General features: G+C 40.9%; 2 protein-coding genes across 2 annotated transcripts in view; one reads left to right on the forward strand and one right to left on the reverse strand.

The window, feature by feature from the left end:
- BMP6 (bone morphogenetic protein 6) overlaps positions 1 to 1,657 on the forward strand; it is a 94,177-nt gene extending 92,520 nt beyond the window's left edge. The window contains exon 7 of the mRNA XM_030041794.2: positions 1 to 1,657. Within this exon, the coding sequence (XP_029897654.1) occupies positions 1 to 150 (150 nt within the window). The 3' untranslated portion in view covers positions 151 to 1,657.
- TXNDC5 (thioredoxin domain containing 5) lies at positions 1,340 to 27,738 on the reverse strand. The gene is made up of 10 exons (XM_030041796.2): positions 27,440 to 27,738; positions 22,205 to 22,354; positions 19,320 to 19,425; positions 17,935 to 18,031; positions 15,471 to 15,586; positions 13,163 to 13,249; positions 10,036 to 10,176; positions 7,056 to 7,138; positions 3,658 to 3,787; positions 1,340 to 3,067 (listed from the first exon to the last, which is right to left on the reverse strand). Exons 1-10 carry the CDS (start codon positions 27,658 to 27,660, stop codon positions 2,945 to 2,947), a joined length of 1,254 nt encoding a protein of 417 aa, XP_029897656.1. The 5' UTR covers positions 27,661 to 27,738; the 3' UTR covers positions 1,340 to 2,944.
- Positions 27,739 to 27,879: the final 141 nt, after the last annotated feature.

A 27,879-nucleotide genomic window follows, 5' to 3' on the forward strand; every position in this document is an offset into this window, starting at 1 on the left:
GTTCATCTTATGAATCCTGATTATGTTCCTAAACCATGCTGTGCACCTACCAAACTAAATGCCATATCTGTTCTTTATTTTGACGATAATTCTAACGTAATCTTGAAGAAATACAGGAATATGGTAGTAAGAGCTTGTGGATGTCACTGACAAACAGTCTTCACATGGACTCTGTGATTCTACCACGAACTTCTATACTACCTTCCATGCTTTCATGAACTACCCGACCTTGGAGAAAACAATAATTGATGAACCACCTTTTAGAACACCATGTATGTGCCTTGTGGGAGGAAGGGGTGAGGGGACCACATGCTGGGACGCGAGCAAACCGCTGGACTTCTTACAGACTGACCCTGTGCCGCAGTGGCTGCTCAGCTCTGCAGAGCTGGGGTGTGCAAAGCAGCAATTTGCCCCCACATGCTTTATTTGGCTGGGATGGTCTTAATCTCACATAGCAGCTTGGCCTTAGCAGTTGCTTGGATGCCTGCTGCAGTTTTACCAGGTGGGCACCCACCACCCAAAACAAGTGAGGTTTTTTTTGCAGGGGTGGGAAGACAAGGGGAGAGACAGGGAAGCTAGAGTAAAAGAAAGTGGTGTTAGTACTTAAGACTTAGAGCATATATCTTGTACAAGATAATAAAAAATTCCTAACATTAGAAACTGCCTTTTGTCTAGAAGGACCAGTTACTACACCTAGACTGTCTCCTCCTGAAATCTGTTGTGACAGTAAGTATCTTAAATTGTGCCAAAGCAAGTGTTTCAGTTCTCTTATTCTCCAAGCACAGCTTAAGTAAGTCTGATCCTGCAAGCGTAAGATGGCTTGGCTGCACCCTGTATTAGAAACACTAGCATGAATGCAGACCCTGGCTGGTCTTTCCAGTTCACTATTTGACTGAGCAATATAACTTTATACACTTGTTCTTATGCAACTTCCTTCCACTCCCCATGTGGAGTTGCCTCATCTATTACCGCTTGCCCAGGAAGGAAGTTGGGACACTTCTACAGCTGCAAGTTGAGACGTAGAAGTTTAGGGGCCATTCATTCTCTAGCTGGACAATTTATTTACAGGAAGACAGAATTGTCAACAGCAATGCAAGTCTTTGGCCAACCTTTCCCCTTCAACTCATGCAACTAACAAACTCGTATAAAGGATACATTCACAGTGGAGCCATGGTTTGTCTAGCAGAAGCTAATAGCAAATTGTTTTGATCAATATTAAACTTGTATTAAATGCACTTACCTCTAATTCTTGCATTTAAAAGGCTTCTTGTAAATACAAGCTATAATTTATTGCACTTGTCACTGTATATTCATTGTGCTGTATCATTTATAGAAAGACTGCTTTTTTAAAAAGTTTTTATTTAGAAAAATCTCAGTGTAAACAATTGTACCACTTTGATTTTATACAAGAAACTCATGAGATTGTGCTTCACTAGAAGGTTGTTAAAAACGTGATAATAAAGGCTTCCTTTAAGGCAGAAGTATATACATTGATCTAATACATCTGCCAGTACAACACTTAGCTTTCACTGTGGCTTTTTCACCCTTACACATTTTTTAGATTAAACAGAATCAAAAGTTCTGGACAGACAGTGAAGTGAAGTACCAGAAGAAATTAATTGATTTAAAAGTTCTTTGCTGTTTTGCCTTTTTTTTTTTTTTTTTTTTTTTTAATAAAAACCCCCAACCTACTCCATATGATGGACAAAAATCAGCATCTTGACAGATTAGTCAAATTAGCTGGTAACCATCCTCATTCCATGAGTTTCTGTGCACACAAGATGGCAGAATTCAGTCCTTGTTTGCTGTTGTCTTTGTATTGTGACAGTCTGCAGTGTAAATTCTTTGGCTTTCAATTATGTCTAACATGGAACATCTTATGCACCAAAGAATAGATCCATATTATAATCCAAGGCACCACAGAGTGCATGGTCCTAGCATTCAAACTTACCAATGCTTACAGCTTGGAAAAAGGTTAAGGCTCAAGAAGAGTGGGGAACTATTTTACTCTACTGTAGAACAGCTGAATGGCAAAAAAAAAAAAAATTAAACATTGTACTACTTGTTCTCTAAGTACTCTGAATAAGGAGCAGGTCAGCACAAAGTCTGGATTTAGGCAAGAGTAGGAAACACATGTCATCAGCTCTGAAGTCTAACTGATCATTTAATATTAACGGAGCAGTTAGTTTTAACGCCTATTCACTTTGGCTCTATATAAGTAGAGCATAGTTACTCCTCTGGAGCTGGACAGAAGCAGCCTATGAAAATCCACCTGACACACATACACTATGGCATCAGTAATGTTCAGGCACATGTTACAGTACCATCACCTTCATTATGGCTAGACCTCCCATGCTGAGAGGATTAACAGGAAACAACCAGTTGATGGTGGCCTGGTATCTTCCAAAGGTGTGTGTGTTTTCAACCTCCCATGACTTTCCATTTCTTAACCAGCAGCTATATTAAGACAAACAGGGTTTAAGTACAGTTGTAGAGGCAAAAGTGACTCAACACAGCTGTAGCTTTTACCTTTCTAGTACTGGTGGCCAGTTTGTAAGGATTACTTTTTAACCAAATCTAACCTGAAGACAAAAATACTCTACTGGTGCCCTTAAGTTGGTTTTCTTAATGTATTTTAGTCTCAAAGGAAACCATTTACACTTCATTGTGGGAATGCAGAAATGCTACCAATGCTGAAAATATTCTCAATTTGCACAGTAACTACTTGTTAGTTTTCCTTTGCACACAGGGTAGCATGTCTTCAACACACACACAGAAGGGAGATACCAATGTTTAGTACATTCCATTTCCTAAAAACAAACAAACAAAAAAAATGCCCCAATCCCCACTCCCACCCCCAAATACACTATTTGAAAATTAGCAATAATTGAAATCCCTCAGCTACTGTACAAAGACAGCCAGGGACGGAGCATCCAGACTTTTATTACAATTCATCCCTTGCCTGACGCAAGACAAAGCTATGCAGTGATTCAAGGTCTCTCGTTCCATTGTGTTCGCTGACTTTCTTTCCACCTCGGAAAAGCAGAAGCGTAGGATAACCACGTACCTTCAAAAGACACACACACACACACAAAAAAAAGAAACACATTACTAATGTCCAGACTCACTAGTAGCCTTCACTTGTATCTACCTGACTCTGAAAAGCCACCACACCCCTCTAAAACAATAAGCCATTTTAATTTAAAAAAAAACAAACCCAAACACCACACCAGATGGCCAACCTGCAATTTCTGAACATTTGTAAGTGAACGGGATAATACGTGTTCCTCTAGGCTCTTGGAATGGCAGCTCCAGCTCTGTCTTCAGTTGTCTGCCTACTGGCACCAAAAGACTTTTTTTTCTGGGAACAGAACTTTGCACAAGACTGCTTTGGTGCTTTCACAGAGGGAGGCTTCTTATATTAGAGAATTCTTCAGCTTTATCCAATAATGAGAATGACCAAGTCTGAACAAACAGTCCAAGAAAGAAACGGTGTCACCAGGAGCTGTTCTGAACTACCTCTTTTTTGGCTAACAAAGAACACAGCTGCACTGTCACCAGGCACCCACAATGTGGCAGCCAGCTCGGCTGCACACTAGAGCCTCTAACGTTTGGTACACAATACTATCCCATTTATTTCAGATCTTTCACACTTACAGAAAATCTGTTGCAGACGTTACGTTCCACAGTGCAGTCTACTTCTGCTATTTTGACATCAGTCAAACCTGGAAATTGCTCTTTGGCAAGGTTCTCCCAAGTTGGAGCCAAGTTCTTACAGTGACCACACCTAGAAACAAAAAAGAGAGAGATTTGTTTAGCAGATATACCTTCCAGTTTATCTCTACTGTCTTGCTGCAATAGCTGTAAGTTTAACTAGCTGCCTTTCCTATCCCCTAATGATTTGGCCCTCCAACTCCCTTGGACAATTATGTCAGTAAATTAGCTAAGAAAACAAGTGATTTTATGTAAGTTAAGCACTAAAGTAGTTTCTGGCCTTCATTAGTCTTGTCTGGAATGGTATGGTGGATGTTGGTGCATTAACATTTTACACTGCAGAGGAATATGAAGCCAAATAAAGATGAGCACAGAGAATATTTAAATGGAAAAAAAAAAACCAAAAAAAGATTGCTTAGAAACAAACATGTTTTAAGTAAGGCACAGAATGTCTTTAGTACAAATTAAGTTTTCAGGTAGCATATGCCAGTTATGCTAAAGCTACATAGCCTGAGTTTAATTATTTAAATGAGATTTTAATTTCCCTATTAAATTTCTTCCAGTTCCTAATGGCCTCCTTGACTAATGTACATCACCCAATGCTGGAAACTCAGTTTTAATAGAGGCATTTGTCAACACAGATTCTGTTTTTATGAAACACTCCAGTAGTTTAATGCACTTTTTCACTGAAGGTGCTTTGAAGTTTTTTGACCACTACCACTATACTTTCAGGTAGATCCACAATGGAATTGTTTGATAGTCAATAAGCTTCACTTAGCAGATGGGGAGGAAAAAAAAATTTAAAAAAAATTGTATCAGGCCCTATTCTGATTTGCATTAAACAGAGAATCATTCCAGTTATATCATCAAAAACACCAAAAAGACTATTTCTATTTTATTCCCTTATGTCTCTACAGTAACATGAGCATGTGGTCCACAGAGTACACACAATGAAACACTAGTATCAGGAGAGAAAATGATACTGTAAAATGGCAGGAACTATAGTAAAGTATTAATTTTGGTTTTATTTTGAACTTGGCTTAGCCAAGTTCATAACTTGAACTCCTTACTGCCTTCAAGAAGAATTCCCAAAGCACTTTAAAGTCTAAAGCTGCATTGCTCATTCTATTCTAACCCAGCTGTACCTTAATTGGGTTATTAAAACAGCCCCGTAATTGCCTCAAGGCTGGATCAGGGCATTTACAAAAATAATGAAAGATGTCTCAGCAAAAGTTTTCTTAATGCAAGCCAGTGTATATTTAAACGACCTTGTTAATACACAGTGACAGTATAAAAGCATTTCTGACCATGCACAGAAACTACTAGAAGAGGATGATTTTATGCTTACTATGCAAGTTAACATTAATATTTATCCAAAACTAACTGAAAGACAGAACTAGCAAGCAACATAATAGTGTTTGCTGAGCCCTACATAAATTAATCCACTTGGAAGAGAAAAAGGTCATTTATATGCAGAGCACTAAAACTGTATACATAAGCCTGACTTTCAGAGCTAAAACTAGGATACCAGCTACATAAATATAGGAAGTATTTTCCTAAACGGTGGCTTTCTGAACATTGCAGCCAGGGAGCGCACACTGGTTTAAGAACTTCACTCTCTGCATCCTGAATCACAATTTCTCAGCCTGCCATCCAAGACTGATCATATCTGTGAGATCCAGCAGCACCCCATTAGAATCTCAAGAGATAAGGAGATGGTTAAAGTGCAATATTACTAAGAAAAGTTAATTAAAAAGGGAGCATTTCTTTATCTCAAATTTTTCCAGAAGTTTCTTAGATAATGAACTCCTACATATGCCAACAAGCCCTGGGTTCAGAAATCAGACTAGAAGCTGCTTTGTGCACAAGTGTAAACTGAATTTACAAGCCAGTTCTGCTGGTGGTGCAGTAGCAGCACAGGCACAGATTCAATCATCTCAGTCCCTCACAGTGTACAAAGGGGATAAAGGGAGCAAAGAAAGAGCAGTAAACGTGAAGGGGTGTGCGTATGGGCAGGGTATTTCTTAACACAGTGGTGGCAGATATTTGCCTACATCCAAAAGCAGATCTTTCAGACGTAAGAGAGCATAGAAGTGTCTCTCAAGCAGCAAACCACAGTGCAGTAAAAAGGGTGACAACACTGGAAAATACTGCATCATTGAGATTACGTAAAACGAAACTTTCCCTGGTACTTCTTGCCTACAATAAGAAACACATTCATGCCCACTGTCAAAGTTAAGCTGCAATACTTTGATACTCCTAAGCACATTTAAATATGGGTTGTCTTTGCTTGTGTTGCTTTGTAATGGTGACCTTTTACCACCCCAAAAGATCTTTTTATATTTTATACACTGCATTAATGGGATGGCTAGTGATGAAATCAGAGATGTGTTATCTTTCACACAGTGAAATACAGCTTAATTTTAATCTCTCCCCCTACACTAGGCTTCCTTCTATTGGCTAAGAGACTGGGCAATGGATGAGAAAGATGGCATGCAAGTTTCATTAAATTCAATCCAGGCACAAATAAGATGAAGTCTATAAACCAGAGAGAGAAACTTAAAACTTCCTTTTTGTCTCAGAAAGCGAACAGTAAGAAAAGGGGGAAGATACTTGTTCTATGAGTTTGTAATACCGAGGTCTTACCCCAGCTTGGGTCCCAGGCTCTGCTGGATATGCCAGTGATGGCAGATGCCAGATGGGACATTACTTCCCCGGCCACCCCCCATGCCTTCCATTGGGTGTCTACACCTACACCATCTGCATTGGACATTTCTACCTTGGGTGACTATAAGGACACATTACGTGGAACATACTCTTCAGAACATGTCAAAATTGTCACTTGTGCAAATTAGTTTTTTGTCAGTTATTTGAAGAGTAACAGCCAATTACCCATAGCTCTACAGTCTGTACCAATTCCCAGGTGCTCAAATGAGGCTTCCAAGTGAGGTTGGTTGTGGCAAGAGAGGGCCCAAAGGCCAGCATACTCTCCTTTCTCAACACTGGTGATACACTCCCCTCACCTTACCCTAATCAAGGGATAGGAGCACACTAAGCCTGCAAAGAAAGCTTCACTCTCCTTGTTCTGCAGCATTACGTGGAGGCTGACACGGTAAAGCTTCTCTGTCAGACTTTCCACAGAGAGGCACCCCAAGAAAGCTAAAACAGATTGAGCTTTTTTGCTGTAACTCTTGCCGACACACACAGTCTTCAGTTAATTCATATTTTAGATCCAGACAACAAATACAGTACTACACACAACTCAAAGACCTACAGCAACTAATGCACGGACAGCTTAGACAAGCAATAATCCTGAACAACAACAGGTGCGAACTTCTTACCATGGAGCGTAGAATTTAATAAAGGTGATCCCCCTAGCAATGGTTGCATCAAAGTCTTTTTCAGAGAGAGCGAGCACTGCAGCCTGTTCGGAAAAAAAAAAAAGAACAAAAAAAAGTCAAAACTTTTTGTATATATAACATAAGCCAAATGAGCTTTTACCTACCTGAAAGGGAAACTCAAACTAGAAAAGATAATATTATTGATAATATAAACAGGAGTAGCAGCAGCACACCTCACTTCTTTTACCCCTCAGCTACTTTCCCCCCTTAGAGAGATGTAGAGAAACACGTATTTCACGCTGAATCTCATCCATAATTGAAGAAACAAAACATCTCTATTTTCAGGGGATTTAACTGCATCCAAATTTTTAGGGGGGGGGGGGGGGGAATCACCTTTGTTTTAATACACTGTCATGCAAATGTTTCAAGGAACATTGTTGCAAGGAACTGAGAGGAGTTGGCTTAAAGCACATAATGGCCATCCGAGAGTTTAATGAGGTATTCAAGGCATACTAGTGATGTCTTGACAGCTGTGCTCCCTCTGCTATATCCCTGCATTGTGCACACAGAAAAAACTGTTACCAGAAACACGTATTTGGCTGTTGAGAGGACATCACCACCACCACACTCGCATGGATGTCAGGAAGAATTTTTACTCCTGATAACATCAGGAGCAATGGCATGGGAGTAATGGGAGTATAGCACATTGCTTCCAGACTCATATGAGAGCACAGAACCGTAACAAACTTCATTTTTTGTGAGAGACCCTTAAGGGTGGGAGGGATTAAAAATAAATAAATAATTCTCATGCCTATAAGAGCTTCAAATTCAAATGAAAGAAAAACAAGAGCGCAACTGACAGTATTACCAATTCTACTTTAAACCCAGTAAGAGTTTTATGAAGAGAAGCCAAAAAGAAACTTGAAATTACAAATTATCCAGTACCTTTAAACGATTCTGTAAATAATTGTTAGTTCACAAAATCAAGTTATTTCATTAAGTTGAAGAGTTATTACCGCTAAAGAATTATTTAGAAATTAGAAATTAAACTTTCTAATTATTAAATAATTACAAATAATTAAATGAAGAAAAAAGGAGCAGTAAATACATATTCTTCTATTCTGAATTTCCTAAATGGGTATCTAAAACAGATGTTCCAAACATCATTTACAATCTAGAATACCAAATCTGAAAACCCCATAAATAACATCTTCCCCATAATCCACAGAGTAAAACAAATATTAAAGATCTGTAGATTACTATCAGAATGACAATGTGAACTATATAACCACAAAAATAAGTTTAATATCAGATAGCTCGGTTTCTTAAGAAAAAACATTTTATGCAATCACATAATCTGAGCATCTGCTGGTGACTCTATCTCAATCCATCTGGATCATTATTGAGTACTTTTAGCGATGTCTGGCAGGAGACAAGTCTCACAGACATAAAAGTACAGCTGCTGTGAAAGGGCTGGCAAGTACTTGGCCCACGTAAGGCATGCGGGAATCCACGTAGGGGCTCAACACTGGGACACAAATTTGGAGTCGGAACTCACTGCTTTTGCTGCCTGTGGTACCAGCTGTGGGCTGCTGATGGCAAATGCAGTCGGTGTTTGCTGGCTACACGGGCTAGCTCCTTGCGTCAAAATTCATGAAAACAAAACCAGAACCAAGGTGTCTGAAGATCAGCAACCAAGAAATGGCAGCATCCAAAGCTGCGATGTAAAGTTGCAAAGACAAGTCGAGTCCTACACTGTGTCTACTATTGGCAGAAAAAATCCCCCCACAATCCTTTTCTGTTTTTATGTGTACTGGTGCATGCAAAGCATAAGTGGGAATTTGTATTGCACGTGGTTTGTGTTATTTCTATAAAAATAGAAAGACAACTAATTACTTTCTGCATTGTACTAACACCAGCTTGTTAGGATCTTCCAAATACGAGGTCAATTAAAAAAAAAAATAAAAAAAATTGAGGGGTATGAAAATTGCAAATCTATGTTGTCTATAACATTTGGTAAGCCAGTTTATGAAAGATGAGTAATGCTGCTGGAAAAGTCAACTGGGAAAGGTAATATTCTCCTGTGAGAACCTGCATATAACTGTATTTATATTAATAATATTGATGCTTTTTGATTACATAAGTTCATTCTACATCACAAGGGAGTGTAAGTCACCATCCCTTATTTTCCAGGCAGAAACACGTTTTCCATATTTCATGAAAAAGTATGCTTGAAAACCAATCCCTAATTTCTCAACCTCACCAATTTTACATTCAGCTACAAGAAAAATAGCAGATGAAATGCCAAAATAATTAAAAAAAGACAGAAAACTAAATGCCATGAAGTACAACTATGCAAAGGTGATAAAGTTATTCCTGCCAATTCCTTGGCAATGTTCATAACCCATGCAGCTCCTACAACCAGGATTGGAATAAGCCTCCAAACCCAAGGAGTTTTCTTGTCACAGGACACATTACCTTGCCACATTTAGATCAGTCTTCATAATCTTTGCTTGTTTGTTGTTTCTGCAGATAGTATGTCAGTATAGGACCCTGGCTTTTTTTAGGGGCTTAGCAGCGTGCGCCATCCTCCTGGGTTCAAGTGAGAATCTTGCAATAAACATTCATCTCCATAGTGATGAAATATGCTGTCATACAGACCAAGGTGCCAGCAGTTCCACAGACCAAAAAAGACCACATTTATGCCACTCTAGCTAAACAACTTATTGAAACCATAAAAAAGGAGCCAGATTTTTTTTTTTCCCTTCTCTAATTTATCAGGTTAGTAAAAGTATCACTAGGATTTATGGTCTGATTCCACTCATTAATTGCTAAAAAAATAACCAGGAAAGTATTTGGTACAGTTTACATCTAGAAATTGTCAAGCTATCGGAGAGAGAGAAACACATGGAAGACTCAGACAGGCTGCTGAAACAGTTTTAACGCTTTCAACATCACTGCAGAATGCAGGAGCACTTACCTCAACACGGGTGGGTTCTGTGGGTGGCTGTGGGGCTTCGGCGGGTTTATCTGATGGTGGCTCTTTCCCAGAGCTCTGTAGTTGGGAATCCACATATTCCTTTAAGGAATCGAAGTCCCTCTTCCCTTTGTACTGGTCACCCTACAATTATCAGATAGTTTGTGCAACTGTGTATATGCAATTAATCTAGCAAATAAATAATTACCAGAAAAACATAAGATTGCCAAGTGTAAGCATATTCATAATAAATCTATTTATTTAATTTATCTAAATATTATCTAGTCATTAAACCTCTCCATGGCATTCCATTCACTCCACATCTTCAGGATTTGCCATAGATTGTTCTGTACCAAAATGGAACAATCTAAAATTTCCTTGAAATGAAAGGTATTTTAGAAACGTAGAAGTAAGTTTTAGAAATTTTTCCACTTTGACCTTCATCTCTCACTCTAGTCAGCTTTTCCAAGGTTTTATTTTTTTGAACCTAAAGCTACTGCAAGGAACAATAAAGTACCCATCGCTCTTTGGTGGTGGTCTCTGTTACCACGAGAGCTCTCTCCAGTGCTTTGACAGGGCTGAAAGGCTTGACTTGCATGTCATGTAACTACATAGTCACTCCTCTGGCCCACACACTTGTCACATATCCTCAGAAAACCCAAACAGTAAGGCAGTGCACCTAAGTTCACCTGGGAGCAAGGAGACAACAGCTGCCTGCTGCGGGGAGGCATTTCTAATGGCACCACTCTCACCAAAGTTAAGTCACATTTTTGAACCTGCACATAAAGCCCTCAACCAGCCAGATCTTCAAGAGCCAGTTTGCCTTAGATGCTTCCCCCTATCTCAGGTACTTTCACGACTCTAGAGGATAAGTCGTCAGAGCACCTCTGAGCAGTTTCTAGTCTCAAATCCACTGTTGGCCACCTCCAAGCTGGCTCTTGCATGATTGCCCTCAGCGCTCTCCGCAAAAATTCGTACTAATTTCTCTGTTCAAAAGAGAGATCATCTCTTCAAAACACTACATACCCATTTTGGATAGAATTCTTGAGTTTCGGTCCCATGAGGTGTGGGCTACCAGATGTATCTCCTCTCACAGATGAGGAATACTCTTCAAGAAACAGCATACAATCTTCCATACGTTGGAAGGAAGAACAGACACCTCTTCAACTATTTCCTATATCTCTGGAACACTTTCTACACATTTTCCTTCTTTTGTCATTGATAATGTTACTTGTAACTATAGCCACTTTCCCCACACCGGGTCTAAATCACAAAGGAATTAATCTGAGATGATGCAAGAAGCCTGTACCTGCTTGTTTGTATCCATTTCAGCAGGGCAGGGTCAGTGCCCATTCATTCCTCCCAGGGTTTCTGCTGCATCTAACCAAGAGGGATGGTGTGATGCCAGACTTCAGTTATGACAAAGGGGATGATGGTATTATGGACAACAAGGCTGGACAACTGAAGCAGTTCTCCTCCTCCTCCTCCTCCCCTCCCCTTACTGAACAGTGTAATAGCAACCAAAGAGATTTCCAGGAATTTCTGGGTCAGATTATTGGAAAGTTGTTGGGGTTGTATTGTGTTTTTTTAAAATATATTGTACCGGCCCACAAAGTAACATGCAATTCTGGTGGCAGTGTGCCACCAGGGAATACCACACTGCCAATGGAGAAAAGCCAGTTTGATGTCAACAGAAATACATTGTTCAGACTAATGGCTGAGATTCAGCTTTACCAAATACAACAGCAGTGATCTGACTTTTTCTTTCACCACACCCTTGATTCAAATAACTCCAAGCACCTCAAACTTCAATAATTACAAAGGGTCAAAAAACCCCAACTGATCTGGCTTGTCAAGAAAAACCACAGCTAACTTTTCTAGATCAAGATGGTATGGTTGTGGCAAGTTATCTTGCCATCTGTAGATATCTGAAAAATAAAAATAAAGCAGGTAGGGAACCATTCCGAAGAAACAGCAGAACACTTCCCATTCTTCAGACTCACGCCATATAGAGACAAAAGTTTATTTAACTGAAAACACCTCTAACCTTGGACATGCTACCATGTTTAACTTGAGCACTCCCTCAGCTTCCAGTTCTGCTTCTGACATGTGCCAGGCACTGCTGCTCGAGCAGTAACAACGCCGTGTATTCCCTGGGTGAATCAGGTTGGGATTCAAAAATGCAGATGCTGCTTCATTTAAATTCCCTGGAGTGTCTGATCTTATAGGGGTGCTCATACCAAAACTCACATGCACTGGTATGTACTTATGGCCACTTTCTCTTTAGAGCAGCAGCAAACTGCCACAAGCAACAGCTGCTAAACTGGACTGAGTAGCAAAACTCTCATCTCTGATACTGTAGATGTTCAAAAAGGAATGCAAGATGAATGGGACAAAAAACCAAAACCCCCCAAAACTTAGCGGGTAAGAGCTGAAAGAGAAGTCCTGGGTTCTCTGCTTGCAGGCCTATTTTTAATATCCATTTAATACATTTAATTTATCTTGAAAGTGTGAAACATATGATAAGTAACACTACTCTTTATGTTTATTTGCTGCTGTTCATGTATGTGGTATTTATAAATATTTTGCTTCCCCATAACTTCAGAATATTGTAATTCTTTGAATTGCTATGAGGAGAAATGTCAGCTGGGCCCACAGAACTCTCTTTCACAGTGTCATATGAAGTGTGCAGATTTACAAGGAAAATGTGCATCACTCAGACATCACTCAGCAGATAGGCACCACTTAGATGGGAACTTTCTGATACACATTGTGAAAATTACATACTTTATTACCTCCTATGGAACACAAAAACATAGATGAAATAGAAATAAAGTATTAAGATAAAGTAAACCCAGAATTCTCTCACAGTAGCATAATTGGAGATACTGCTAACAGATTTATGAACATCATACCAGTTATTTGCAGAGCACAAACAGCAAAAAATTCTAACTTTTCTCTGTGGACAAAGTACACCTCTTCTAGTATCTGACTGAACCTCCAACATCTTTTCTCTCACAAGCAGACTTTTGTATATGCCCATTTGATCTCTTTTTCCCAGGATGTAAGCATAGTCCAAGTATTATTCAGAAAAAAATGGTCTGATCGTTTGCTGAGCTTGCAGACTCACCTTTTCACCATTCCTAAACCAGAGGAGTGTGGGATAGCCACGAACTTGGGTTTCAGAGCAGACTTCGTAATGCTGGGTACAGTCGACCTACATTTTGAAAAAAAAAAATAAACCATTCAGCACATAAAATAAATATACAACAAGCATCATAGCCTCCCTTATGTTTAAAATCTCAGAGAAATACAGGAACAAGCAATACATGGCTTGGCAAAACTCGGTACCAACTACTATCTTGAGAGTGATTATGTTTGCCTTCCAAACAGTGGTTTGGTTGTATAATTGGGAGGCTGCGTGTGTGTTTTGATTTTTTTTTTGGCGGGGGGGGGGGGGGGGGGGGGGAGGTAGAGATAGAGGGAAGTAGTAACAGTTACAAAGAACAATGAAGACATAATTAAATATTCCAATTAAAAAGTACTTGGTATTCTCAGTGAATAAAATCACTGCATGGACAGTAAGACACAAAATGCTAATATGAGAGAACTTTAAAAGTGAAGATATATTGGCTCATCCATTTTTTAAAAGACTACTCTTTAAAGACTTCAGAAGACATGTCAACAGCTAGCAAGTTAACTTTACTCCAAGGGAAGTTCCAAGTGCATAGCACCATTCAATTCTAATATGTCATAAACCAATCTAAAGTCATCAGTTTATAATCTTTTTTGAAGCAGAAAAAAAGATAACTTAGGCATTGGAGTATTTGCTCGACACAGCACTTGGATTTTGAATTTTACATTAGAAACACTTTGCTCCAGATCACTGAAGATCAATTCTAAAGATTAAACAGCATCCTGCCAGTAGGTATCATTGCTGTTAAGATGCTATTCCCCCAGATTACATGAAGGTCATGGTTCAACCTTCTTAGAAACAGTTGTGTTTCCTGTTTACTTAGACTTAGAATCTTAGGCGAGACATGTTTCAGATAGTTTCACAAGGTATACAGTTACACAAAATTGACTAGGCATCAAGACAAATCTTAGTGGCTTTATTAAATAGCAGCTATCAGTATTAGTAACTGTGAACACAACTGAATAAAACAGAAATTTTGGAAATTTTTTCGTTATTCTTCTCTGGGTATCAGAGAATGGTAACTTCAAGAAGGCACTTAAGCTAAGCAAAGATTTTATCAGACAGCAAGCAAGGTTCTCAAAAAGTAAACCAGCAGATGCAACATTTGGTACAGACAGCATCGAAGAAGCAATAGCCTCCGATATTTTATTCTCAGAGGGAATATCTACCAGGTCTCAAAATTATATGTCTTCTCTAAAGTTCAACTATGCTGACCTGCTCTGTACATCTACGGCATACCTGAATAAGCAGATTTTAAAAAGCATTAAAAATAAAAGTAATTAAAAAACAAAAGAGAAGTTAAGCTCATCACCCCTAGTAACAGCTGAAAGTGCTATGAAGGGGCAGGGGAGATAGCTGGGGTTTTGCCCTCTGCAGGACTGACAACACTGCTAATTGTTATGCAGTCTTTCAGATCAGTGGAACCACTCTGAAAGCTTCAGGACATGGAAGCTGAGCCTGGTCAGTTTTCCACCCTTGGCAAATACAGAGGGATTCACATCATGAGCCACCTGGACTTAGGTATGGGTCAGCAAATAAAGCCAGTAACTGCAATTGCCAGACCACCTCCATACCTCTGCACAGAAGTCACTCCACGTACAAGTAACAAGCTCCCATGGTAAATACACCACAGAACCTGGTTATCAACCCTAAGGGAAATAGTAAAGCAGGACAAGATATCAGTTTTTAAGGTGGAAGACCCCCTGAAACCTTTAGAAAGTTCTATGGGGGTAAAAAGGGAAAAAAAAAAAAAAAAAAAAAAACCACCAACAAAAAATGAACCAAGAAATAATTCATCATAAGGAGCCCTGTAGGTCTAAAGCTTGCTAAGGAATCCAATGCTGCAAAGAGCAAATTAGAAGTCACTTTCCCACTCAAAATAAATACTGAAGTCTATCAATTTCTGACAAAGGGGAAGCATAGTAAAAAACAAATCTCAAAATATTATTCCCTGCATCTGAAGTATTAGACTTATTCCCAGCTCTCTCTGAAACACAGGGAGCTACCTGTGTTTCTAACAAGTCCTTGCTTAAAATGAGGGAGTCCTGTCAACTGTGGATGTGTGAGAAAAAAAAAAAAAAAACCATCCCAAAATTAAAATAGAAACTATGACTATAAAAGGATTTAAGAGATGACAAGCAAAAAAATTGTTATTTGCAAATCACAGCACAAAAAGCATGATACTTGGCTGAAACAGCCATTCACACAAAACACATTTTCAGTCTAAGAGCATTTCACCTACCTTGCCAATCTTGACAGTTTCCGAATGCTCAAAGGCTTGAGCCAGCTGTTCCCAGGTTGGGGCCAAAGCCTTGCAATGACCACACCAAGGGGCAAAGAATTTGATAAAGTGATTACCTTTTAAGTCAAAAGGAAAAAAAAAAAAAAGGTTTAACTCATTTGGAATTAATTTGGCTGCAATTAAAGACTAGGTACTAATCTCAGACTGCAAATTTATCATGGTATTTCCTGAGTTAAAGATAGGAAACACTGTGAATCAAAGGCCAGGACAGAATACTTCAGCAGTTAGGTTTTCAATACTGTATGCAGTCCCACAGTGTTGCCAATTTCCCTGAAAATCCAAACAGCTTCACAACCTCAAGCCAACATGTGGGATATTAAAACTGATATTTTTAACCTCACCATTTGCTACAATGTCTAATTCTACCATGTCAATCACTTGCTCTATTACAGAGTAGAAAGAACCACCAAGGAACATGCATTTATAACAGCATAAATGAAAGTAAGCATTAGACTTCAACTTCATTTCTTAGGAAACACCACTGCATTAAGTCCATGCACTACCTAAACAATTTTGTTCAGCTTTCCATTCTCCTTTTTCTGCCCTGTTCTTTGTATTTTCATGTCAACTATTCAGAAATAGCTGCCTTTAGTAGATTTTTGCAGTATTTTATAGAGAGGAGAGTCTCTGTACTATCTCCTACTAATGTTTAGTTTAAAAGTATTATCTTAATTGCAGAGTACCAGAATATGTAATTTCCTTCAATTAAGATTACTATTAATTCAAGATGCTGCATGCTTTTGCACACATCAAGGCAAGGCTCTGTTAATATGAAATAAAAACAAACTTAATTAAAACAAGTAAAAAAAAAAAATTAATTTGAAGGAAATGCCAACAACTGGAAAAAAGCTCTTTTTAACAGAATTATTCATAATCCTTTGAAGACTGCTTTGGGGCTAATATTACTAGAATTCATTTCTAGTTTGAGGGCTTGTTCACAAAAGGAGGTCAGAGGAAAGACGTCACAAAATAACTAGGAAATGTAAACGGCAGTAGTAGCATACTCTAACTTGCCTGGTCTGCACATAGAAGAGTTCCAAAGTGACTGACATGCTTTGCTTTGGTTAAGTAAACTGCAAACTGAAATTTCTCATGAATGAATAAGAACATCTAGTCAAAATCAGCTATTCTATACCACATACTCTGATATACTCTCCTCCCCGATAGAAAAAAAATAAAATTCTTTTTGCCCTAGAGCACCAAAAAGGTAAAGGGAGACGTTTTAAGAACAAAAGTCAACCTTCCAGCTGGAACTGCTAAGCCTCCTTCTAAATTTAAGCACTGAACTTCTTGTAACTGAAGTCAAGAGAGGACAACAGCTTTACAGATGATCATAAACCTGCTCAACCATTGGATATGACCAGGAGAATGTCTCCTCTATGAATGCCAACGGACACATAATGAAAAATTACAATAAAAATATTAAAAGATTTACACATACACTAAACTTAACTATCTTCTCAGACTGTGGAGTTGTTTGATGCTTAGCATCTCCCTGATGGCTTAGAGAAGAATCCATGAAGAATTTTTATGCAATTCTGTGTTAAGCCACACATGCTGGGAAGTTTTAAGTTAGCTGCAAAAAATGCTCTTTTACACCTGAAAATATTTCTAATCCATCAATGGTTACTTCAAGAAGCTCTAGTATCTACCTCACTGGTGGTATCACATGGGCACAGACAGTTAATTTAATCTGGCCTTTGTTTTTAGGAAAACAGATAGAGATGGTAGGATCATTTGTTGTTACAGCAGTGCCAAGCTTCTATTGTAAGATTTTGCTCATTCTCTAAAACAACCCACACTGTGGGGGGTGAAATTTCCCATGTTAGGTATCACTCCTGGCATTAATTTTAAAGCTTCCAGACAAAATATTTTTTAAAATGGCCAAATAGGTGAATTGTTTCGCCCACATTAAATTCTGGAGGAAGGAAGCTAAACAATATCAAATAAGGGCCAGACTGGAGTGGGACGGGGCAGTAAGGAGGAAGCAGGTAGATTATACTTATTCAGAAGAGCAGTCTGGGAGTAAGAACAACCAGCACCTAGGGAAAGAGGAAACACGACTTGCAAAAATGCAAAGTGGCAAGGCTATGACTGAACAAGGAACTCGGGGAAATTGAGAGTTTAGTTGAGCAGGCCCCACTAGCTTCTTCCATGTGATTACGGGCCTTAATTTTACTGCCTACTGAGTGGAGTGCCGTTCTTAAACTTCCTCATGGTATGCAATATGTAATTAGAAACTACTGCATTTTTACACAGTCTGTAGTTTCATCCTCTTTCACTAGGTGTTACTGAAAAATAAAAGTGGGAAGGAGGTACCTTGAAATCTAACACTTCTGTTGCAGACTTCCCACTACAGATGCCTCTCTAAGCAAGTATCTCTTGCTTGTGAAAAAAAAGTTACCTTCTGCTATGTGCATCTTGAAATTGTCTGCCGAGAGTTCATACATTCCCTGCTTAGGTTCAGGGGTTTTTGGTGGTTCCACATCAGATTCTGGATCCTATTCATGAGAAAAATTAACTTTTATTTGTCTTGCACAGTAAATACACAATATTGGATTCCTGTCATCACACCATTCTGTGGTAGCGTTGTAAACTCTGTATTCTGAAATTTTAAATTCCTAAAGCAATGTCCTTAACTACCTTGATTTAGGTATCTAATGTTTCCTAACAAAAAACTACTTGAAAGCAAAATGTGAAAAAGACTACCACACAGAAAACAGCTATCACAGTCATTGGAATAATAGAGTCTTTCACCGTGCTGTAGTATAGTCACAGAGCACAACAACTGCTATGGCACATCACCATATATTAATACACTTAGATTACACAACAGTTCCTCCATAGCATCACACATCAGCCACATCTGCCATTGCACCAGTTTCAGTGGTCTTTGGGCTATTTAAAAATAGCTAGCGAAAAAGCTATTTTCTGCTCCCCTAATGCCGGAAAGAGGGACCTAATGGCTCCATGAAGGCAGCAATAAGGTGAAAAGAGCAAACACTTTATAGGTATAACTTGCAGAAAACCCATTGGCAGTTCAGCAAAAAGCAAGTGACTACTTTCTAGATCCTAGGCTCAGACCTGGAAAGAATTTTTTAAGAACCTCAAAGTAAATTTCTTAAAATAGTTCAGCATTTAATGTTTAATTATTAAAAATACCAAGTTTGTTTAAATATAATCACGTCCTAACTGTGGTTCAGCAATCACTAAAGCTTTATCATGATTAGAAACAGTAATCACAAATTTAATTTTAGGCAAGGCTTGGCTACTATAGGTAAGTGCTACCCCTAAACTCAAGCATTTTCCTAGTGATGGTATTAGCTTAACTTACCTAACCGATTATTTTAAACCCCCTCTTTAGGCTGCAACATTATCAGAAAATAACTGAGCTAAAGATGGCATCCATGCTTTAAGAGGTAATCAAGCCCAACATAAATGCAATTTATAACATATTACAGCTATATTGCTGTTCTTATTCTAGAAACATTATGGCCTACAGCTGTCAACTGAATTGACACTAAGAATTGTATCTTAAAATGTCAAAATGCTAAACATTAAAAACTGCATTATGTACTATCGTTTTAAATACAGGAAACAAAGGGCAGGTCACAGGATGACAGTTTTAATTACTATTCTGACTTACATGGAAGCTGTTCCATATTGTTATTGCTACCTGACTCCTGACTTTTATTCTCAGGAGCAGATTTCCTCCTGGAAAATGAAGCCTAACCTATAGAAATGATAAATAAGCAAGTCTGCAGAAGGGAATATTTCCTTTTCACTTACAGGTGGTTCCTCATTTAGTTTCTCCAACATCCAGTTTTCCAGGGCTTGGAAGTCCCTAGGGCCTTGGTATTTCAGAGGTTCTTGTCCTGGTTTAAGCAGCTTTAGGCTAAAGGATCAAAATGTAGAAGAGAGTGAGGCAAAAATTTTCACACAGGAAACATTCTCAGAAAGCTAACATGCGTTGCTAATCCACAGCACTGCAGCTCAGGCTGCAGTAACAGCCCTCGCGACTATCAACATCAGCATCAGGCATCTCGCTCAACTTAAAGGGTCATGGCTAGAACTTAGGACACTTTTTCATTCCCTTTTGTAAGCTTTTAAAGGAGATTTTAAAAACAGCAAAAAGAAATACCATGTTAAAAATCAACATTCCCTAATATTACTTTGATCAATAAGCAAAAGCAAATAAAACATTGCAGCGTTCAGTTCACAGGTTAATCATTCATTATGCCTATGAATCCTATTTCAGTTTGTCAAAAAGCATCAATTTGTTTTGTTCACCCCTCTCCATAACCAAAGGAAAAATATCCAATGCTTATTTTCCCAGGAATTTCTTTCTCACATTTTGTTCCCTGACTGCTCTTGGAATGTAGGAATTTTCATGTGGTATTAAACTGATTAAAAACATACTGAAACAAGTCAATAGGACAAGGAGATAAGTGACTGCTTATAGGGATTCAAGACTTCATGATTATAACATTTAGTAATTGCTATAAAACTTTTCCATAAGCTACCTAAATATTTGAGAGTAGAAGCTTTAAGTTAAAATTGGAAACATATTTGGTAAAGGGGCAATATCAACTTCTGAACTAGTCTTATTTTTTAAAGCAAATCATAGTTTCAATTACTACTGTCACCTAGCCCTCAGTTCCCCTTGCTGAGCTGTCACTTTGTACTGCTTTTTCTTTTTCTTGAAATGTTTTTCTCTCTCTTCTTGTTCCACAGTTTGAAAAAATGAACACATGAAAATGTTGAAAAACCACATAATGCAAATACATTCAAAAGAGATAGAAGCTCCCACTGTCTTTTCTATTTAAGGTATTCTTGAATGTTCCTTGTGATGATAATAGTCAAAACTTTTTTTTTGGGGGGGGGGGGGCGGGGGGAGGCAACTTGGTAATAAGAAGGAAACAACAAAAATGAAATAGAACAACATCTAAAATGCACCTCATGGCAATACTTTTGAAGAGTGACTAGAAAAAAAAAAAAAGAAGATAGCTTAAAGAGCCAGCTACACCTTTATTTTCTTCAGATGAGGGTAGGTTTTCTCCAGTTCAGTTGAGAGAGTATTTTGCAGCACCAAGTAATCCTGAGACAACTATACTAACAAGCACAGGGACCTGCTCAGCCAGTATTACCCTCAGGGGGATGGAAAGGGAATGCAGCCTTTCCTTTGACGGGTGTTTGGAAAAGCAGTGCAGGGACCAGCACATCCTGGACTTGCGACAATCCCTCTGTGCCTGAGGAAGCTGTGAGATTTCCCTTGCTGGAGGTTTTTAAAAACAGGCTAGTTAAAAACTGACTCAGACAGGAAGAGAATTGATATCATGAATTCCCCTTTATCTCTATATTTCTATAACTAGCAGATGACTGTCATCTTATTTATACTTTTCAAGTGGATGAAAGCGAGCACTAACTATTCCTAGATATTCAGTGACCTTAAAGAGAAATGGGGAAGAAAAAGGAGCAATTACACGTCCATTCATTTTTTTCTTATTCAAAATCCCTGCCACTCTTTCTATTTTACAAGGAACAGCACCACAATATAATCTATGCAAATATGCAAAGACAACCAATGCTCACTTTTGGGGATATTAAAATAGAGTTGTAATATTCATTGTTTCTTGGTATTTCTAGTTGAACTAAACCACAAACTGCCCTTAAGGACAATTCCTATTTCAACAAGGACTTTGCTATTTATAACTTTCAACTTCTACTCAGTCGCACTTATCTGCGTCAAAGCGGGTGCAGCCAGGAGCATATGTCAAGTTCAGGCTGTTGCTGGGGTCAGCAGTAACGGTAGGCAAAGTGAGCAAAAGAAACTGCAAAATACAGGCTGTGGAAGGGCTACAGATGATTACATTCTCCACTTATTCCCACTAAGATGAGTAATTAGTAAAGCAGTTGAAATGATCCCATCCATTTTTGCAAGAAGCTTTAAAAAAGACCCAAGTGGAAAAAATCCCTTTGCTCCTTTTTGGGTTTTTTTCTAACCCAAAAGCCAGATCCAGGCTGACCTCTCATAGATACTCTAGATCATGGTCTGCATACTAAAGCTGAGGTAGCAAGGCATACATCCTTTATAACAGGCTAAGTTTAACAACCTTAAACTACAAATTAATTTCTCCTAGATCAATATAAGCAAAATTATCTAGAAAAAGTCTGTACAACATCAGCACTGCTCTGCTAAGTGATACTATTAATTTATCATTTTATGAGCACCAAGTTCACTCAAAAATTTAAGAGATCACCTAGACATTAATTATGAATGGTGCAGTGTACTGACAAACTTGTGACAAGTTATTTTTAAAAGTACCGCTACCAGAGACCAGTTCTATCATGCATATCACAGCTGCGTAATGTACTGTTGCTTGAGAAAGAGGTACCTTCAGAGAAAAGTAAAGGACAATTCTGGACTTCATTTAAACACAGCTATCTTCCAAGACATAAAACAGTTTCTTTAAAAACAATAAAAGAGTAAGAGTAGTATGTATCACATGATACTTGGCAACATGGTAAAAAGGCTTACAATGAACATGAGGTCCAAAGGACTACAAAGAAACCCACCAAAAAATATAGCTTAGAAGTTAGCTTCAACAAATTGGCAGAGGATCACGGAAAACTCAAAAAGAAAGAAATAGGAGCAGACATCCTTTTATACTTACGTAGGGTATCCTCGGACGCCAAATTCAGAGCACAGTGGAGTATCTGTAGTACAATCCACTTTAACGACATAGACCTGTGGGTTTTCCATGTTGTTGTATTTATCTCCCAAATCATTCCAAGTTGGCTGGAGACGCTGACAATGTCCACACCTGCAACAGAAGGAACAAGATATTTGCTTAATAATTGCTCACATTTAGAGGGGAATGAATCTATGGAAAAGTCATATGCAGAGTGGTCAGAGATTTTGATAAATTTAAAAATAGTTAAGTCAGAAATCTTCCATACTTGAGCACTGTTACACTAAGCAACAGTGAATACTATTAAGAATCGTAGGACGCTGCAAACACATCTCATGTAAAAATCATCAAGAGATGAGCACTTCTTGCTACTATCCTTTTACGTTACAAAGCCTACTGAACGCCCCCTGAACTTTGTGAGGATATTAAGAAAAGCACTCTCAGTCTTCCAGCTTTCTAGAAAAATCCTGCAAGGCTGCCTAGCTTGCTTTCCGCTCTAACATTTCAAAATACCATATATTTTAGTGGAAGTAAGAAGATAACAGTTTCTAGCCTCTTTCTAAGGCCACTTGTGCTTGTGTGTGTCACAGACATTGTAACTCGCAAGTCATGAAACACATCAGGACTGATTTCTGAACAGGATTTCTCTAAATCCTCCCATACCATGCTTTGCCCTAGCAGCACACCATCAACTAATTATATCTGCATATACACAGAAAACTGGCCTCATAGAGTTGCTATAACAGCAGCTCCGCCGAAGCAGAAAATGGCTAATATTCTTCTCACGGTTTTCCTAGTCTTTCAAGTCATTACAGCAATACACTATTCCTGTAACTACAATGAAAAATTTTAAGGAATGGATTTTCATTTCTCTCTAATAGCTGCTTTTGCCAACCCTCCAAGACATCTAAAAATACATAATTGGATTAACAGAAAATATTCTCAACCTGACAGTATGAAGGCTGTTATTGCCCTAGGCATGACCTAGACAGTCTACTTTGTAAGTAACAATTAAAACACCGTTAGGACTTTGCAGAAAGTTGCTGCCATTTAAAACAGTTTCACTTATACAACTGATTTTGAGTCCACTTGTAGAAATGCTGCATGGATTCACACCTTTCTGGGCATCCTGGTATCATTAAGGCAAATACAATAACCTTAAGATTTACTTTAAGATAAAGAATGTCTTCTGATCTTAATAAGGTCCTGTTAAGCACAGTGGGTCACACATATTCCCACTATGTGGGGGTATACAACCTCCCATATGATCTTATTCTGAATCGTCATGGTGAAGGGATACAATGTGTTATTACTAAAATCAAATATTTCTTAAATATTTAACTTCAGACTGAAGTCTCTCCATAGTCAACTCTTTCATGGAGCTTGAATTAAGAGGAGGATTTTGGATTCCCTGGTCCCTTCCCTTAGCAGCTGCAGGGGTTTTAAACATCGAATGAATACTGACTGGTGTTAAAGAACAGAGCACAGAAAACTAGGTAAGGCAATCTCAAGTAATTAACCTGCTGTTTTTTAAGTGCAGAACAGAGCTGCCTTGTCTGTATTTAACACCATGATCCCTGCTATATACAAAGTTACCCTTTCCCTTCCTTCTTCAGATTATATGAGCTAAAATTGAAAATAAAGCAGGAAAAATGCTCACATCTGAATCGGTAATCAAGTAGTTAGTCCTGGTTTTCAAAAAAATTCAGTGTTACATATAAGGAGATACAAGACAAAACAGCCCCCTAAACACGTTTTCTGAAATTCATAAGGTGTAGCTGCAGAATATATAAAACCAGAGAAGTCATAAATAAAGAGAACAAGACCATGCAGCATCACAGGGCTGCCTTAGCCCCATGTACCTACACAGTCGTTCATTGCTACCACTCCACATTACACCAGTGGGGCTGGAGGAGCAGCCAGTTCTACCACTGGGGATGGTGGGGTCCTGGGCATCAGTGAGGAGTCCTGCTCTTCCTTCCCTACAGGGGCTAGTGTGGCACAAACATTCATAATCTCTGTTTACAAACGTAAACAAAGATCCAAAAGAGACTAACAAGGCCATAGGAAAGATCCACCTTTCTGAAAAAAACAAACCACAGCCCTCCTTCTTGTACACCACTAACATCAGGAGGTATGGGTGAAAGGACGTTATTTGTAAGAGTTTGCAGATAGGTTGCCCATTTTAACTCTGAGCAACCGTGTGCCACAAGCACTCATGGCTGGAGATTATTTTGCTGTGGCAGTATCTATAGACTACCAGGCTGCTCTACCTCAAGCTGACAGGTCAGTGCTCCTTCCATAGTTTCAGCACTTCCCATCTGGAAAACTGGATGGCGGACTTCCTGGGCCATGACAAGAAGGGATGTAAAGGTACATAAGGACCATATATGTCAAAACTGCAGTTACTGATAAGCCCTGTGCAGTCAGTGAGGAACATGGACATTTCTGGAGGCCACCAGTAGAGCTTGAGCTCTGTAGCTAGCAAGGGCAGCACCACTGCAAGATATAGCACAAATCATTACTCAATTAAAAATGTAGGTAGACCGTGGGATAGACAGGTATAACAGTACAAGCAGCACAGGACCAGTCTCACTCTAGACAAAAGAATCCGGCTAAGGTAAAATCCCGTCAACAGAGTTCAATCCAACAGCAATGAACTCTGGTGATCAAGTCTGCTTCAGCTCAGTGGACTTCCAGGGGTTCACCAAGAGACCACATATGTTGAAAAGTCCTGTAATGGTCAAAATAACACAATGAAACTACTCATTTGAGATTCCTTCCAATTAAGGAACCAGGGGGAACCTCTTTCCTCTGTAGACACACAACTGGCACAGCCAACATCTTAAGAACATCTAGTGCTGCCAAGAGAGTAACCTGCTCATGGTCAAGCGTAGCTACCAAGGGGGACAGCCTGATGATCAAAAACCTTAGACATCTGGTGGCAAATGACTTGGAATGCTCTCTTTTTTGAATAGCCTGCAATATTTGAAACAAATGTGGACCTGGCGTACCGCTGCTGTTTGGGAGGGAGGCCCTCAGCAACGTTTGTTTCAAGAACCCAGAAGAGTTACAGCAGCTCCGTCTAGCCCAACTCTTACTGGTAGCATTGACAATGCAACATCAGCAGCATCCACAGCAATCTAAAAGACAACCGTAGCTGAACATGGGGTTGTTTGCTAGGCTTCTCCCTTGTAACTCCAGGGAACAGTGCCAAAACGCATTGTTCTGTGAGAGGCATTAGGATATTAGCACATTAACATCACCTAGGAACAGGGCAAGAGGCTCTAATACAGACTCCAGGGCTGCCACGTTGCCGCCTGATCCCACTGACGATAAAAGCACTGGTATGTCTAAGCACCCTTCTCGAACACTTGGGATATTCCCGTTGTCCTTCTCTTCCTCTTGGACCCAAAACCTGGCCCTGTTGCGGCCTGTCAGTAGCCACGAGTCCAGACCAAGGGCCCTGAAGCCAAGACCCAGAGATCTGGAGGAGGCTTGCTAAGGGCAAGAACGACCAGAGAAGTTGCAACAAGCCTAGGAAATGATGCAGCTCCCTCGTGCTCAAGTTGGGCAAAGATTCTCAGCCCTCCCAAGGGCACAGCATGGTCCAAGTTTGCAAGGCCAGCGCTCTCCTTGTTGCGCGCTGAGGATGTACACAGCATGGGCTGGACTCTGCAACAGCCCCTTTGGCACAGGGTCTCCTACGAAGACTGCGCCAAGATAAAAAAATCATCTGGTTTTAGGGATGCCTGTGAAACAGTCAGTCAAAGCTTGGACAGACATGGGTATTATCACCTGAAAATCGAACAGAGCAGAAGCACTCCTGCTCTGCACGGGCATTTCTGAGGCCTTACAGCTCTCTCAGGCAGACATCCTTCACCAGCAAGTCAGGCGTCCTCCGCTTTTGTGATCTTCAGAGAACAAAGGCAGGCATCTGCTCTTTCAAGTTTTTGCTTAACATTTTCATATGGCATAAACAAGTCGATGTTAATAACAAAAAAAGTAGTAGTTCCTCAGTTTTGAAAGGAAATCCTTTTCTGCTGTTGATTTCAAAGAGCGTCATGACTCACATATGCCTAAATGGCACCACGTACCAATGGATAACCTAGGATCAAAACATAACGTCTGCATATTGTTCCCTTAACTTTGTTTTACCTAAATTTAAGAAAACTTGGGAGGAAAAAACCCAAACAAACATAAACCCAACCAACCAACCCTAACAACAAAACTCCCAATAACCTCTACTGGATATCATTCAGTCAGATAAAAAAGGGTGGGGGAAGAGACGAAGGCAAGAGAAGAATACGAACAACCACTAGAAAGGCCCCGAGATGAGCAGCACTGTCCTCCCGACAGCTGTAACATCCAGCAAAGCCCTGTTCTCCCATCCTTCTCAACCATTCTTGTGTCAAACGTACCAGTCCAGGACAAAAGCCCAGTAGTCTCTTGCAAATCTGAGAACTCTCCAGCTCTGCTACCTGCGGCCTCGGCGACACAGTGCTATCGTTACACCGCTTTCACTGCCAATTTATCTTTAGATTTTGCGATTGCAGAGAGAACACAACTTCTGCAACGGAAGTATTTGTGAGACCCGGGGGCACAAGGTAAGTGACGGTCACCAAACCGCAACTACTGCCACACATGGAGGCCACACGCTCTTGGGTCTCTTTGAGGAACGACGCGAAGCAGCGTCCGGGGAGGGACAGGGAGAGCCGCCGGGGACAGGGGCCGGCTCCAGCCCAGCAGAACCGGGGCTGACCCAGCTTGCCTGCCCGCTGCCCGGCGGAGCGACTTCACCCGCAGGCCCCACGCCGCGGGGCGGAGGCACCGCCGGGAGCCCACGGGGCCCCTTCGGGTGCCGCCGCGGGCCCTCGGGGCAGGGGGCGGCCCGGCTGAAGCCCCCGACAGGGCCAGCACGGCCGCGGAGGCCCGGGCCGGGCACACGCGAGGCTCCGGCTCCGACTCCAGCTTGCCCGGCCCGGCGCTCCGCAGCCCCCGGATGCCGTGTAACGCGCGTCGTCCCCCCCGCCGCCGCCCCCGGGGAAGGCGCCCGGCCCGGCCCCCGGCGCTGGGGCTCAGGGCGGCGCGACCCCGAGGCCTCCCCCGCCGCCCGGCCCGGCCGCCTCCCGCCGCCACGTCAACGTGGAAGGAGGCGGGCAGGAGGGCCCCGCGCCGGGCCGGGCCGGGCCGCGCTCCGCCGCTCCGGATACCCACCACGGGGCGAAGAACATGACGAAGTGGGGGGCGGCGGCGGCGCCGTGCCGCAGCATCTCGGCGCTGTAGAGGTGCCGCCCGTGCGGGTCCGCCTCCGCCGCCGAGCCCGCGTCCGGGCCCGGCTCCGGCTCGGCCCGCCCCGGCCGGCCGCAGAGGACGGGGCCGAGCACGGCCAAGGAGAGGAGGCGCCACCAGGCCGGGCCGGAGCGGAGCGCAGCCATGGCAGCGCCGAGAGAGCGAGCGGCCGGAGCCCCGGCCGGCGGCTGCTGCTGCTGCCGCCGCCTCCCGCCCCTCCCCGCCCCGCCCGCCCTCCGCCCCCCCCCGGCTGCCGGCCGCCTCCCCCGGCGGGCCCTCGGGCACCCCTGCACACACACACACACACGGGCACGGCCCCCCACACCACCACACACCCTCCCTGGACCGCTCCCTTCTGGAAATAA

Source organism: Aquila chrysaetos, chromosome 18 (assembly GCF_900496995.4).
Source record: "Aquila chrysaetos chrysaetos chromosome 18, bAquChr1.4, whole genome shotgun sequence".
NCBI lineage: Eukaryota > Metazoa > Chordata > Aves > Accipitriformes > Accipitridae > Aquila > Aquila chrysaetos.